Source organism: Sphaerodactylus townsendi, linkage group LG08, assembly GCF_021028975.2.
Source record: "Sphaerodactylus townsendi isolate TG3544 linkage group LG08, MPM_Stown_v2.3, whole genome shotgun sequence".
Taxonomy (NCBI): domain Eukaryota; kingdom Metazoa; phylum Chordata; class Lepidosauria; order Squamata; family Sphaerodactylidae; genus Sphaerodactylus; species Sphaerodactylus townsendi.
In genome coordinates, this window is record NC_059432.1 from 44449524 (window position 1) to 44466299 (window position 16776).

The window sequence follows — 16776 nt, forward strand, 5'->3', positions numbered from 1 at the left end:
CTCCTTTTTTTTTTTAACAATATCAGAATCTCACCAGGCATAATAATCTCAGGAAACCCCATTTTCCGAGCCACAGCTGTTGATCTATCAACTAGATGAGGAAATTCTTTTCTTATCTGGTGAATATCTCCTGGAAGGAGTTTCAATGTCACCCATAAACCTGTAGTGATAAGAACGAAATGTTATTTAGTAAACATTATTTAGGGAAAAAAACTTCACATGCAAAAATGTCCCTGCAAACTTCATACAAGGAAAATAACTTTAATATTCCAGTTCTAAAACAAATAATAGGCATTTGTTTAAAAGAAAAAGAAACACATGAAGACAGAAAGGGTAATATTTTTCATGCCCAAGGCAAATATACGATTACAATATTAAGGCAGGAGAGTCACAAGCTTCAAATGCCATCAAACAGAAGGCCATTTTTGGAAGAACCAAGTAATACAAACATAGGTTGGTAGGAGAGTCCCTAAATTGCTGATCTTCTCACTTTAATATGCAACTTATCCCTGAAATCAGGCTCTATCCCTGAAGACTGGAAGATGGCCAATGTCACACCAATTTTTAAGAAAGGATCTAGGGGGGACCCGGGAAATTACAGGCCAGTCAGTTTGACATCTGTTCCTGGTAAATTAGTAGAACCTATCATTAAAGATAAAATTGTAAAACATGTAGAAAAGCAAAACCTGCTGAGAAAGAGTCAGCATGGCTTTTGCAGAGGCAAATCCTGTCTTACAAACTTACTAGAGTTCTTTGAGGGTGTAAACAGGCATGTGGATAAGGGGGAACCGGTGGACATTGTCTACTTGGATTTCCAAAAGGCTTTTGACAAAGTTCCTCACCAGAGACTATTGAGAACCCTCAGCAATCAAGGAATAAGAGGGGAAGTCCTCCTATGCATTAAAAACTGGTTGAGAAACAGGAAGCAAAGAGTGGGTGTAAATGGGAAGTTCTCACAATGGAGAGATGTAGGGAGTGGTGTCCCCCAGGGATCCGTACTGGGACCAGTGCTCTTTAACCTATTCATAAATGACCTGGAAGTTGGGGTGGGTAGCGTGGTGGCCAAGTTTGCAGATGATACCAAATTATGTAGGGTGGTGAGAACCACAAAGGATTGCAAAGAGCTCCAAGCAGACCTTGATAAATTAGGTGAGTGGGCTCAGAAATGGCAAATGCAGTTCAATGTAGCAAAATGCAAAGTGATGCACATAGGGGCAAACAATCCAAACTTCACATACAAGCTACAAGGGTCAGTGCTATCAGTCACAGACCAGGAAAGGGATTTGGGCGTCTTAGTTGATAGTTCCATGGGAATGTCAATTCAATGCATGGCAGCTGTGAAAAAGGCAAACTCTATGCTGGGGATCATTAGGAAAGGAATTGATAATAAAACTGCAAAGATTGTCATGCCCATATATAAAGCAGTGGTGCGACCGCACTTGGAGTACTGTGTCCAGTTCTGGTCGCCACATCTCAAAAAGGATATTGAGGAGATAGAAAAAGTGCAGAGAAGGGCAATAAGGATGATTGAAGGACTGGAGCACCTTCCCTATGAGGAGAGGCTGCAGTGTTTGGGACTCTTTAGTTTGGAGAGGAGACGTCTGAGGGGGGATATGATTGAAGTCTATAAAATTATGCATGGGGTAGAAAATGTTGACAGAGAGAAATTTTTCTTTCTTTCTCACAATACTAGAACCATTGAAAATGCTGGGGGAAAGAATTAGGACTAATAAAAGGAAACACTTCTTCACACAACGTGTGATTGGTGTTTGGAATATGCTGCCACAGGAGGTGGTGATGGCCACTAACCTAGATAGCTTTAAAAGGGGTTTGGACAGATTTATGGAGGAGAAGTCGATTTATGGCTACCAATCTTGATCCTCTTTGATCTGAGATTGCAAATGCCTTAACAGACCAGGTGCTCGGGAGCAACAGCTGCAGAAGGCCATTGCTTTCACATCCCGCATGTGAGCTCCCAAAGGCACCTGGTGGGCCACTGCGAGTAGCAGAGAGCTGGACTAGATGGACTCTGGTCTGATCCAGCTGGCTTGTTCTTATGTTCTTAACTGATATCAATATCACATGGACCTTACTTTAAGATAGCTAACTGTTAATGCCTCTTCAACACTTGCCTACAACTACATGTTCTTATGAACATGAGAATCAATACAATAACTATTATACAAAGGTAGTGGTGAAACAAAGAACCATTTGTCCATATAGCATTCCTCAGTCTAATCTCTAAACGTTAGATTTCTCCCTACTATGAAGGATGTGCACAATACTCCATACCTCTACCCTACTACTTACTGAAAGCTTTTTTCATCACTTTTGATGTTCCAAATACCCAACATGCCTTTAATGTGCCTTGTGTGCCTATATTCCAAACCAGTATTAAAGATCCAAGGACACTTTAGTCCATTCCGTACAGCCAGTGGTGGAATTCAGCAGGTTCGCACTACTTCGGCAGAACTGGTTGTTAAAATGGTGCTTGTAAACAACCAGTTGTTAAATTTTTTGAATCCCACCACTGGAACCAGTTGTTAAATTATTTGAATCCCACCATTGTGTACAGCTGAAATAAGATGTCCTGAGGACGCAAAACAAGGTATCCAGAGAAGGCACTCTGCACAGCCTTTTTCAAAAGAAATCCTTAGGACACCTTAATTCTGCTTAAGGCATCTTTTAAAATAAAATGCTTCGAAGTGCGCCCTTCTTGCCGAAACCCCCTACAAGATCTCCTGCCTGGCTGTGCGGAATGCAGAGCTCAGGAGGCATCTTATGCTTCCCGCCTGACCATTTTGGGTCTCCCGCCCATTCAAAAGTATTGGATTGGCCAGCCCTAAGTGAACCAACTTAGTTTTTCTATGCAGTTAAAAAAAAACTAAGTTAACTACAACTATGTACTTTTGGGCTGAAAAGGCACCCAGGATTGGAACAGTGTTACTCATCTCCAAAGTGCACATGAAGCAACTGCTCCTAGTGTTATAGAAATCCAAAACACTTAAGGAACAACAAGCTCCAATACAAAACACAACTACTTTCCTACTTCTAAGAACCTGGATTTTAAATTTCTTCATTGAAGTGGAAGTTACTAAATTGACTAGGGTATACTTCAATGCTTCTTGTTATTTTTAATCAGGGCCTTTTATAGGCCCTGCGTGGCCCTTTCGGATGACATGCTCTTGCGACCTCGTGAGAGCACGCCGTCCAATTGTGGCTCGGTTCCCGCACATGTTCAGGCCGGGTCGGGCACCCGCTGGCCTAGATGCCGCCTTAGACAGGCAAACAGCCCTCGCTGGGGGTATCCCAACCTCCTCCAATAGCGGCCATGTCGTAGGCGCAGCCGCTCTTTTAAGCAAGTAGGCTTCTTTGTTTCTTGAAATGCTAACAGCAACAACCTACAATAACTAGTGGAAATGTTAGAACAACTTGTGTAGAAAAGGGCTAAATGCTTCTAACAGGAGTTGTAATGTGGACTAAATCAATATAATCATCAAAATTCCAGCAAAAGAAGTGGCTATGATTAGAACCCAGAATTAGCCCTAACTAGATAAAATACTATTCAGTTTCTAGAGGGAACTAAAAGTTATACCTTCCAAGCAATTATAGTATTTCCCATGGTAATCAAATAAGTGAAGCAAAATACCTACCCTGACCCTTGTGGTTAACTTCTTTAGCAGCAATCACTTTGTTTATTACAGTCTGAAGGAAATCATTCTCCCCTGCCACCCTGGGTGAAAAACGGGATGATATGTTCAGCTGCTTGTGTTGAATGGCGTTATCCAAGGCAAGCCTGGAGGATGCACATGAGGACCAACACCAAAAGGAAACGAAGGTGGGGGACAGAAAGGCAGCAGTCACAGTAACAAGGAAACACAAGAAAGTATCATATAGTTGACAAAGAGTGTTCATTAGTCAACAGAAGACAAAGGATAAGAAAGGGAGCAACAGAGACATAGAATGATAATCAAACCAAGAAAATGTGAACCTAACAAAGAAAAGAAAAGCAAACCTATGATTCTGAGAGCAAACATGTATCAGATCCTAGCTCCATTTCTAGAAGCACGTAGAGCAAAACTGAGAAGTCACGTATAAAACAACAAAAGACTTAAATGCAATACCTTATTCCCGTGGAAAGCTAAATGTCTGCTTTGCTGTTACATGAATTAAGTGGTAGAATAATGAGAGTTAACAGATGTGGGGAAGCTACTAGAAACAGAAGTCACTTAGAATGAGGAAGCATGTAAAATTTCATCAAATATTTTTGCTACTACTGCTGAAGATGAAAATAGAAAAGTAATAAGCGAAATACACAATTCACAGAACTGGCACTTAATACCCCAACTTTACAAAAGGCTATGGTTATGTTTTTATTCACTTGACTGGCACCCAAAAACTAGCGTATAAAAAGAGAAACACCTAGTGGTACAAAAAAGACACAGTGTGACAAAAAAAGCCATATACATCAGGAAAAAATGCCACATACACACAATAACAACATCTGCACTGAATGACACTGCTATCCACTTCAATTGTATATGTTACTTATTTCTCTTTTTTTAGAAGAATATGTTCATTTACTGTGCCAAAGGAAAAAAATGTTCACATTTTGTGGTTCACACTATTGTGCATCCTTTCAAAAATGGTTCATACTATTGTGCATCCTTTAAAAATGGGTTTGTACATATTGCTTTAAATAAGAATTAGAGCAAATAATTTGTAAACATTCCATTAACATCTCACAAACATATATTTCCAATGTTTTTCTCATCTATTGAAATATAATGAATACATTATTCATTATGTATAGTGAACTTTAATGGTGTGATCATCTGCAGTTACTCAAATTTAAGCCCATTGTTATAAATAGGTTTAAACAGGAGTAACTTCACAGAGGACAACACTGTAAGGGAATTTTCCCATCACCAACGCACATACACAGGCTTCTATTGACCCTGAACCCTCATATTTCATTTCTAACCAAGATGCTCCTAACAACATTAGATATCTATCCATTCCCTAATTTTTTAATCACAGAATGAATTCATAGCAATTAACGCCATCAAGCCTATATATTCTAAATCACAAACTAATTATTAATTTAGCAAATAAAGAACAGTCTACTCTCACCTCACTGTTTCCATACAAGGTTTCCATACAAGTTTATTTTAATTGCTTGTCTTTTAATGTGCCAAAGGGAAAAATGTTCACACTACTGTGGTTCACACTATTGTGCATCCTTTCAAAAATGGTTCATATTATTGTTCATCCTTTAAAATGGGTTTGTACATATTGCTTTAAATAAGAATTAGAGCAAATAATTTGTAAACATTCCATTAACATCTCACAAAGCAGGAGCAGCAGTGGTGTAGGAGGTTAAGAACTCGTGTATCTAATCTGGAGAAACCGGGTTTGATTCCCAGCTCTGCCGCCTTAGCTGTGGAGGCTTATCTGAGGAATTCAGATTAGCCTGTACATTCCCACACACGCCAGCTGGGTGACCTTGGGCTAGTCACAACTTCTCGGAGCTCTCTCAGCCCCACCTACCTCACAGGGTGTTTGTTGTGAGGGGGAAAGGGGATGGATATTGTAAGCCCCTTTGAGTCTCCTGCAGGAGAGAAAGGAGGGATATAAATCCAAAATCTTCTTCTTCTTCTTAGTTGCTAATCTGAACTGAATACATTAGTACAAAATGCTGCCTATTTACAAAGCACACCTGAATTGCTTCAGCATCATCCATATGATGCATAATTATTGCCCACATTATAAATAATCTGGTGACCAAATAAGTGCCAAAAAGGATGCAACTGAAAGTTTATGGAAAACCCCCAAAAAGGAAACACCATCTCTCACACTGTACCAACAACAAAATGCTTGATTGTTGCTCTTGACAACTAATTAATTTGAAAGAGCAAAATGAATTTCCCTATCACTTAGTTCAGGGGTCTGCAACCTGAGGCTCTCCAGATGTTCATGGACTACAAATCCCACCAGCCCCTGCTAGAATGGCCAATTGACCATGCTGGCAGGGGATGATAGGATTTGTAGTCCATGAACATCTGGAGAGCTGCAGGTTGCAGACCCCTAGCTTAGCTGACCAGCAATCTTACATTTGTCTTTTAGGGTTTACAGAACTTATGTCTAATAAATAGTTACTTTTTCAATTTCTATACAAGAGGGTTCCTATAAATTTCAGTGGAAGCGGCCAGACTCTATGAAGTGCAAGCACAGATTAGTTCTTTCTACTAAAACATGAAGCCATCCAAGTGGGAAGATCTAAAGAAACACCAGATCTGCCATTGCTAGAACAAATCACAAGATAGTAGAGTTTCTAAATTAGATTATGACATAGCTGAGATGTCTGCTATTCAAAGTTTTAAAAATCCCACTACCTGCACATAAACTTTGTGTCAAAGCCAGACATGACACTAAGAGTTGCATTCACTTGGATTACATCTGTGACACATTCAACAAGTCCCCAAGAGACCAAGAAATAATGCATGGAAGGCTGAAGTTGACTCTTATAATTAGTTGGATAATTTTAACCTAATCAGCTAGCTGTAAATTACACAGAAAATTTATCTAAAATAAGTGATTTATTCCCAATTAGGTATGGTATTTGAGCTGAGCATAACATTAATTCCTTCGCCTTCTTTAGTTTCCCAGTTATCAAAACCATCTGAGCTAAACTGTAACCTGGTAAGGTCACAACAGTCCTTTTTAATATATTTCTAAAAGTCACCTCTGACATTGCTTTGTGCATTTCTTTGTACTTACGACTGAAATGGAATGAAGTGTTGCTTGTCCTCATCATCTACTTTCCCATTAATTATGTCAGTTACATCCATTACTGAAATTAAACAGACAGAAACTTCATTAAAGAGATCAACATCTAAAAGAAACTCAGTAACAAAGATGAGTAAAGACATCCTTGTACCTCATGACAGTTGTAAGGAACTGCTCCATAGCATAATATATTCTTACATTCAAAGATAACCTGGCAATTTTCACATCAGAAAAAAAAGGAGAGTCTTCGAGTGCATATACTCATGTGCAATGGTGGGATTCAAATAATTTAACAACTGGTTGTTCACAAACACTATTTTAACAGATTGTAAATGCCTTAGCAGACCAGGTGCTCAGGAGCAGCAGCAGCAGCAGAAGGCCATTGCTTTCACATCCTGCATGTGTGCTCCCAAAGGCACCTGGTGGCCCGCTGCGAGTAGCAGAGTGCTGGACTAGATGGACTCTGGTCTGATCCAGTAGGCTAGTTCTTATGTTCTTATGTTCTTAACAACCAGTTCTGCTGAAGTGGTGCGGACCTGCTGAATCCCACCACTGCTCATGTGTCTTCTACTGAACAATTGATAACTTACTCCGCAGTGGAATACATAAACTCACAGAAGATTCTGCAAGATTGAAGAGCAAAATATCTATTGGAAAGAATGCCCCAGATCTCTTTTTCTGAGACATTGAAGTAAGTTCAGTTAAAGTCACACAGTGAGTATGCATGCAATATTTTCAGAAAGATATTTCAATATTCAACTCTGCACTGGAAACAGTCTTTATTTATGTTAAGTTCAACAAGGCTACTCATCCTACATCAGATAACACAGCCAGTGAATACTTTGACCTTACAAAGGTGATAGATTTTGTCAGCTAGCATCTACTTGACAGTATATCATAACTCCAGGGTTGTTACTGAAGTCCAACCCTTAAGAGCAAAAGGAATGATTAGAAGGAGACAATTAACATATCACCATGAATGTGCTGGAACCAAGAATAACCACTATGTGCATAGATACCCAAGGAAAATGAAAAAATACTCTCCCTATGAATGCTGCCAGTATCCAAGGAACTGAAAGCTATCCAGTCCCATAAAATTAGAGCCATGTTGGCAATGTCACCCTTCTGACTATACTTAGTTTCACTATCCATGTCTTCGTAACTACTTTTAGAAAGTGATCAATCAAAACAGATTCCAGTCTACTTCTCCCTGAGGACAGGCAGGGAAGCAACACTGGATCCTTACATTCCAAGGTAATGCATTTTGAAAAGAGAAAGAAGGAGATTTGGCATAGAAATCTAACAGTATTCAGACTGAGACTTATATATGAGTCCAGTTACCTCACTCTCATGCAGCCCAAGTAATGCTTGATAATTGATCATATGAAATGGATAGCTAAAGAGACCTGAACCCATCCACAAAACCAAATTTCACATGGCATTCAAGTGCATAGAAAAATTGTTTCTTTGTTTTATTGCCCGACCTCAGGGTAGCTTACAACAGGTACCACTGCAATAAAAATCAGCAGAACCAAGAAGAGTTGATTTTTATACCCCACTTTTTCTCTACATTTAAACAGTCTCAAAGTGGCTTAAAATCCACATTCCCATTATCTTCCCACAACAGACACCTGATGAGATGGGGCGGGGGGGAGGGAGGCTAAGAGAATTCTGAAAGAATTGTGACTAGGACAAAGAAATTAATGTCACTTTGCAGTGAAATGCTATTTATACAAATCTATCCCAAGTAGTTACACTTGAAAGGCACAATATCATTTTAGATTCATCAATATCACAACAGATTTCAGTGTTACCACAGTAATAAATAATGCATGCCATTCTTGCAAGCTACTTAGCCAGCTTTACAGCTTATCATGGGTCTACCCTTCCAGAGCTACAATTACTGACAGAAATAACAAGTCATTCTATAGGCTATTTAGCCTTTTATAGCTGCAATTGTTGCAGTCAGTCAGATAACCTTTATCAGGCATATACAAGTGTTTCCTTACAGCTAACACTTAAAAGTGCAAAACACACATGGCATGATCCTGAGCAACCTGTTCTTCATAACCCTGTAAATATGCAAAGTCAGTGCTTCTTCAATACTGAGCAATAGTTCTAATATACAGCACATTTTGACAGTCTACCAACAGAGAATGGATTACCTGCCACGCCAAAAGGTCGCCGAAGGCCGGAGGTTAGTTTTCTTGTGTTGTTGTCTCTTAGTTCCATTCTGCCTACTCGTACAATCTGACAGACAAAACTGATTTTCTCTCTTTTCAGGTCTTTGCTGCCAAGGTCCTAAAAGTATAAAGTTTTCATAATTTACTTTATAAACCACATTCATTCGCCCCTTGAGAGAACAAAATGAAGAAGATTACCATTTGTCATTCAGTTTCCTCAGATGCTACCTTCTGAATATTCAAGCAACTTACATGGGAATGTTATAAATGGCACTACACAGTCGTAAAACAATTTAAAAATGTATTCCCTGCATACAAGTGTCAAAATGCATTCTGAAGTGGAAACTGTGAGGTTTAAAAAAAAGATGAAAAACACAAAACAGTCAGATTTTCATAACCGAAAAGTACTTAGAGTCAAACTAAATTCACATGAAATTCTATAAGCTAGAGGCCAGCACTATATTGCTTTTAGACCCCATTCTGTCAACTTAAGTCTCTCCCTTCAGTCAAAGAAAGTTGAAGGGAAAGCAAATGGTTCTGCATAGACTTGTGAAGGAAGAATGTTAGCAGACCATATACACTGCCCTGCCCTTCTTTAAACAGTTCTTGTACTTTATAAAACATTAAAGAAACTGTTGCCAGTACAAAAAGATAACTTACTGTGAAAACTGCTCGAAGATTGTGTAACCTGTCTATGTCTTTTGGTAGCCCAGAACTTGACCACCTGACCAGATAGTTTTCACTATAAAAAGAAAAACAATGTAAGTCTTGCATTTCTGTTCAGCTGTTGAAAACAAAAGGTGTCACTTTACATTACATTAAAAGTTATCTTTAAGCAGATATGCTGGATACTGTTCAGTAAAGCAGTTTGTAGAAATGTTTTGGCAGTATTTTTAATGAAAGTAGATACATGTATTATACACAGCAGCAGGTAGGTTAGAACTTTTTAGCACAGGGACATCAAAAGTGTGTCAATGGTTGGATGCAAACCGTTATTTCTATATTAAGATCTTCTGCAACCAGGTGTAACAGTCCATATTTTTAATTAAACCTGCCTCCCAAACTGATCCCAGTAGCAACCAGATCCCGGTAAATCTCTAGCAATTTACAATTAGTTCAGCTGGACAATAGTTACCAAAAAAGAATGAATGAATAAAATACAAAAATCAACCTTTACCACCAGAAGGGATGTTCAGTCCATACGGTGGAATCAGGTGGTGGTTTGTAAAAATGTTTGGCAAACAGCTGGAAGGAGTGATAGTCAAGTAATGTGTGCTTAATAGTTAAGGAAGAATTGCAAGGCACATGCATCAGAGGGGACTCTCCTCTTCCACCTGTGCTTAGAAATATAGATTCCATAACATTCAGTTCTCAGCCAAACAAGGCCAGTTTCCCCTCCTTAACCTCCTAAGGCAGTGGCACTCAACCTTTTTCACAGTGGCACTTGGCAACCCATTTCCTTAAAACTGCACCCTTACATTAGCAAACCCACTATGTTTTTTTTTTTGCATACCCCAAACACTCTGGCATGTACCCAGGTTGGGAACCACTGTCCTAAGGGATGGAATTTGATCATAATAAAAATGATGGCTTGAGCTTAAGGACATCATTATTCTGGCAATCACATATATTCCACGACATCAACTAATCGAAACCTTGTCTTCTTGGCAGCTCCATTCATCATTTTTAATTCTAACATGCTCTAAAACACATACACACACAAACACACACAAAATATGATGAGCAGGATCAGAAGGAACCTCCAACTGAGAAAAGATAATAGCAACCAGTGTGAGCTGAAGGACCAAACAACAGCAGGAAATTCCAGAACATGAGTTTACTTCCTTCTAATATGTAATTGGGCTTCAGAAGACATTTACTTCAGGAGACAAACTCTCTGGGGCAGTTTGAGGGATTTCTTCCAAGCATAATGAGAAAGAATTTGGAACATGTTAAGCATAATCAATAATCACACTCATTACATTGTTAGTTTTTACAAACTAGCTACCAAGAACAAGCATTTCTCTCTCCCTCTATGCCCCAGTTTGTTCTGAAGACAGTTTAAACATTTATATAGTCACATGAACAGTCTTGGATTACACAGGTTTTATACATCTATAATTTTAAAAATCCATAAAAATACTGACCTGATAAACTTGTATTCCAAAGGATCATACAAAGACATAAGGACTTCAGCATCTTCTCCAATTTTACAGACAACATTTTTTAGGTTTACAAACAAAGCAAAGGAAGGTGTTGCAGCGAACTTTGCTTGTCTACTAATGTCAAGATTCTGCTTTTGAGACTAAAGGGGGAAATTAAAAAAGCCACTGAATATATTTGTACTGCAAAATAATTTAACTATAGCCTTAAATATTTATAGATGTTTGAGGACTACTTAATGACCTATTTTGTGTCATTTATGAGCTCTTACTTCTTCATTACTCCTTCAGTTGGAACTTACTCAGAGCTGAGGCAGGAGACAGAAGAACACAGTAAAAATATAAAGCTATAACAGCTACTTTTCCTTATCATTTACAGTCTTACAAGCTGCTCAGTATTGTTTCGGCTGCACCCTGTCACTTCTGTTTGCAAGAAGTAGCACAGACCCAAAACGGGGCTGGATCCAAAAGGTTTCTTCCACTTACAGCAAAGAACTTTCACCCTTCATGCCAGAATGCTGCATAAGGAAAAATTAAATCTAAAGATGCTCACCTACATCTGTAAGCACAGAAGTGCTGTGGAACTTATCTATTATTATAGTACTGCACAAGCTGTAAAGGTTGGAAGCAGAGACATACGGACCTAGGGATATGGGGATACCCATACCCGGACGCACACCTTTCAGTCATGTGGAGGGGGCCAGAGGGGATATGAAATCACCCATGTCTTGGAACATTTAATCTTGGAAAACCTAATAAGCTGAACATTAGAACTCAGAAAGTATTTCCAATATTGTCTTACTAGCCAATTCCAATCTTACCTGCCATTATATATTTCACAATACATGGTAGGGAAATCTTACTTTTTCTTCCAGCAGTCTTTCTTCCACTTGTTTGGAGGCTACTTCATGAGCTCTGAAAAGGCTAATGGTGCTGGTTTGTTCTGGATCTAGAATGTTGCCATCTTCATCTCTTACCACAAGATCCAAATCAAGAATTCTGTGTGAAAAAGGGGCACACAACACCAGATGATGTTCAACATAGCAACTACTTATTCCCCAAAAAAACATTCCACATGAGCTCCCCTCTCATAACCAATAAACCTTTAAACTACTTTAAATGTAAGGGGGATTAATAGCACATTCTATAGAGGATAATACGGCATAATATACTCCCTTAGGTACTCTGGATCCTATGCGTTCATTCGGGAATGCCCTAGTTTAGTTCCAGAGCAGAATATAGCCATTTAAACAATTGCAGGGTGAATTCAATACATTTCAGCAAGGAACTGATGTGAATGATATTGTGAATTAGAAAGACTTGACAACACAGGATGGGATAAAAGGAGGAACTACAATAGCTACAATAGCTATGCGTCAAATATTCTTCCATCCAGAAGCTGCTAAAAGGAAATCCATAAATTTATCCAGGATTAGGTTGCTCTTTTCCTTTCATCACCTATTACTGATGGATACAGCTGAAGTTCTCGGACAGAAAGGAGTAAGGGACACAAAAGACAGAACCTCTGGATGAAGGTGGTAATAAGGGGTGAGTATAGAAAGTGTATCAGCCATCCACTCATTGCACTATTCTCTATAACCCACAGATTCCCAATCCATCACACACGTGAACAGGAAGGGCAACTGAGGCTAATGTTAAAAAGAAAAACCTAAAGAATAATGGCCTCTCCCTAAATCACAGCATTGGTCTATTGCCAAATAAATCAGAATGGCTTTCTCTTATGCTATTCATAATATTATCACTTCATATAATCCACAAATGAGAAGATTTACTCTTCTCACTCGACAAAAGCTCTCTCAACAAAACAGTTCTGGGACTACTGTGATGGCCAGAAAGCACTATGAATTTTAAAGCCCCATGTCCAAAGCTACACATCTAACTTCATAAATATTTTGCATTTGTTTCAGCAAAACAACCCTAAAATTCCATTTTTCCAATATTTCAGAAAACAAAGAAAAGCAAGCTGTTTAGGGAAGTCTAGAGGCCATTTACTAAAGGCATAACAAATAAATGATTATGTCTGCAGAGATTGGATCTGAAACTGCCATTTTTGTTTCGTTAAGGAGAAGACAAAATACAGTCACACAAACAAAAAAAATTGCATTCTTTTATGGAAAATATTTTATTCTGATTATACTCAGTTCACTTTCTGGCTCTACAGAGAATGTTTCAGCCATTTAACTAGCTCATCAAAACAATAATGCATAAGGATACAGTACAAGATATTCTATAATGTCTGAACATAGAGCATCTGGAGGTTATTCAGAATACCTTTTCACCACTTCCTTAGCCAGATGGCAGAATAAAGTAGCCAACAGATAATACCAACAACATCTGGCTAATTGTGTGAGGTAGAGCAGCCCATATCTGGGACTATAAAATGTTCTAGCACATAAAGGCATCAGAGATTTCTTCATAACCATTTATGTTGACAAAGAATGTACAGAAAAGAAATATTTAAAGATCACATACAGCTGACTTCCCAGGAGGCAGCATGCCAAGTGCCCCAATGGAATTTAAAGATCTGGAAATGCTGCTGCAGAATTTCTGTTCTCCCACGAATGTATAAATTGTATAATTGTATAAATCATCGCTTTTCAGATATTTAGAATAACATGTCAAAGTAATTTTCAAACTTTTGGCCCTGAGGGAACTCTCTTCCCACTTACTTGTCAGCTGAAGAACTCCTGCACACCTGCCAAAGGATCCAAACAAGTTGTAGAAAATTCTGAACAAGTTTTAAAACAATTCTCACAAGAAACCAGCCAGGCCTACTGAAACTCACAGAGCTAAGTGTTAGATGAACATTCCTTGCAATCTCATGCACCTGTGAACTACAATGCAAAATTCCAAGGGGCCAAGAAGAATCCCTGGGGATCCCTGCAAGTGTTTAAGGGATCTTAATGTTCTACAGAACACAGTCTGAAAACTAGTGGCATATTAAAAAAGATAAAGGTAGTCTCTAATTATGTATTTTAAGAAAATGAATTTAATTTTCTACTAAGTAGCCAGAAGCAAAATATAAGTTATTCTGGAAAAGTTGTTGGTAACCAAGTCTTCAGACATTTTTGAGAAACCTGTCAAATCCACTTCATCCAAAAACAGACATCTTTCCAATACTAATGGTAAGTTAATGTTGCAATTTTTTTTTGAAAGGAACCAATTTGTGGCAGCTACATAATCTTTAACACAAAGTTCCAAAAATCAGCAACTCTTGTGAACCTGTTAATCACTTCTACATACAACATTTTTCAAATGATATGTGCATGTTACAGCGAAAGCAGCAAAAGCAGAGACCATGAGGTCATGAAAATTTGCCACTTTTCTCATGAACATGCTTTCTGGTTTTCTCAGAGAAGACAGACTAGATACATGAGGGGGGGGGGGGGCGACAACATTTTCCTTTCCGGAATACTCCTTCCCTTTTTGCGGTTCTTGTCAACAGCAAGGAAAAACAAATAGCTAAAATTGAACCACTACTAGATTTGATTAATCAGCATGTCACCTGCGTAATATGCAACCCAGGCAACCTGAATTTGTAGAGTCTGGTTACAACAACCTACTTCCACCACACCTAAAATGGCACATGCGACTTCACACTAAATTTCAGATTTCCATAATCTGAGAACTGAGTTTCTATGAAGATAGAGGTAACATCTATATAGCAGGGGTAGCATATACAAAAGTATATTTATTGTGATTAATCTCAACATGCTTTTCATTGAAGTTCTGTAAATACAATTTCTTACATCTGTAGCAGCAGCGTGATACAGTCATGATTTGACCCCTGCATGCATGACATACCCAGATTCCAGTTATGACATTATTCTTAAATTATATGTGTGGTTGGGATTTATTTTAAGTAAGGTGATACATGTATATTTATTCATTTAAACAAACACAGAAAAATTTAAAAGGCCGGAATCCTGCCTGAACCATTAGAAAATGCAAACATTAAAACCTAAACCAACATTTAATTAACTAGTCCACACATTTATCATTTTAGCGGTGAGGCTGGACACACAGTACAGCTGCAAGGCTCGGATTGTGATTGCAAGGCAGTTGAAAGTCTTTCTCTCCAATCTGCCTTTCTCCTCAGTGTCCTAGCTTCCCAGGGCCAAGGAAGAACATGCAACAGCTAACCAACCATGCAGCTTTGGTGTTCCTGTTTATTCTGATATGTGAAGAAAAGAAGAGAAGAGAGAGGAGAGGAGAGGAGAGGAGAGGAGAGGAGAGGAGAGGAGAGGAGAGGAGAGGAGAGGAGAGGAGAGGAGAGGAGAGGAGAGGAGAGGAGAGGAGAGGAGAGGAGAGGAGAGGAGAGAATGCTATGCATTTGAAACCATGCATCACAAACCTGTTTCCGTAGTCAATCTTGGCAGTGACTTTCTTTTTCAGTTCCTTCAGCTCATCCTGGGGTAAAGTTCCAGAAAGGATTTGTGATCGCCATTCAATTAGATTATATATCATGTGCCTCACATTATGGAACATTTCTCTGTTGTCTTGCTGTAAGAGAGAAGATGAGTTGAAATCCATATGCCGGTTTGACACAATTGGAGTCAATGGGGGCTGGGATTGGTTAGATTACTAGAGAAAGTACATCCTTCCTTTGAAATTTATGTACAATATTCAGATGCATCCTGTTTTGCCAATACATCAGCAATTGAGAGTGGGTCACACACTTATTCCAACTCAACTACAAGGCTCAAATGTGTACCCTAAGAAGTCAACATCTGTCAACCTAACCTTTTTCTCAGGCTAGAGCAGGGGTAGGGAACCTGCGGCTCTCCAGATGTTCAGGAACTACAATTCCCATCAGCCCCTTTCAGCATGGCCAATTGGCCAATTGGCCATGCTGAAAGGGGCTGATGGGAATTGTAGTTCCTGAACATCTGGAGAGCCGCAGGTTCCCTACCCCTGGGCTAGAGCAATGTTAAAATGCTACTTAACTTCCTTAGAAAAAGGTGGGGATGGGTTGGGCGTATAACAAATGAACAACTGCTTGATAAGAATGGCATTTTCTAGAACAGGCATTAGTGGCCAAATACTGAGATTGACGAAACCTCAATTTTTCCCTAGAATATTGTATTGTTGGCTGAAATCAGCTAGAAGAAAATACTGGATTTCTCCGTTAAAAGTTCAATACAGATGTCAGATGGCTCACACCGATTTCCTTCAGGTGTACTTGATTTGTATTTACAATCTATACATGGGATAAGCAGAAATACAGAATTTTTATAATACTGCTAAACTGTCAGTTTAAATTTCTTCAAATGTATTTTTATGGCTTTAAATAGTTGGTAATGCTTGCTATTTTGCATTCAGAGGGCTTAAAGTCAGTTAAGAGAATTATATGACTTGGCCCTAATCCAAATGTTTTCACATGTAGTAACAACCTACATGTATGCAGTTGTGGACAAATTACAGCAATACCACAAAGATTGGGAGCACTTGTGAGGAGGAAAGATAATGACTCTTGGTTCCATCTACTCACTTCAGTTGGGGACACGAGAAATAATGCATACAGCGCCTCATGCTAGAGGGATGAATCCAGCAATTGACTAAGCAATATAAGATAAGGAATTCATTTCAATCATGTTCTATAACTGCTGTGATAAGTAGCT

General features: G+C 38.8%; 1 protein-coding gene across 2 annotated transcripts in view; it reads right to left on the reverse strand.

Annotated features, from left to right (window-relative positions):
• Positions 1-16776, reverse strand: part of DOCK1 (dedicator of cytokinesis 1) — a 508395-nt gene that overhangs the window by 423015 nt on the left and 68604 nt on the right. For both annotated transcript variants that reach the window (XM_048505444.1, XM_048505443.1), the window contains exons 6-13: positions 15510-15658; positions 11998-12133; positions 11120-11277; positions 9633-9714; positions 8955-9090; positions 6781-6853; positions 3654-3733; positions 35-160 (exon numbers count right to left, since the gene is read on the reverse strand). In XM_048505444.1, the coding sequence (XP_048361401.1) occupies positions 35-160; positions 3654-3733; positions 6781-6853; positions 8955-9090; positions 9633-9714; positions 11120-11277; positions 11998-12133; positions 15510-15658 (940 nt within the window). The remainder of the gene's footprint in view (positions 1-34; positions 161-3653; positions 3734-6780; positions 6854-8954; positions 9091-9632; positions 9715-11119; positions 11278-11997; positions 12134-15509; positions 15659-16776) is intronic.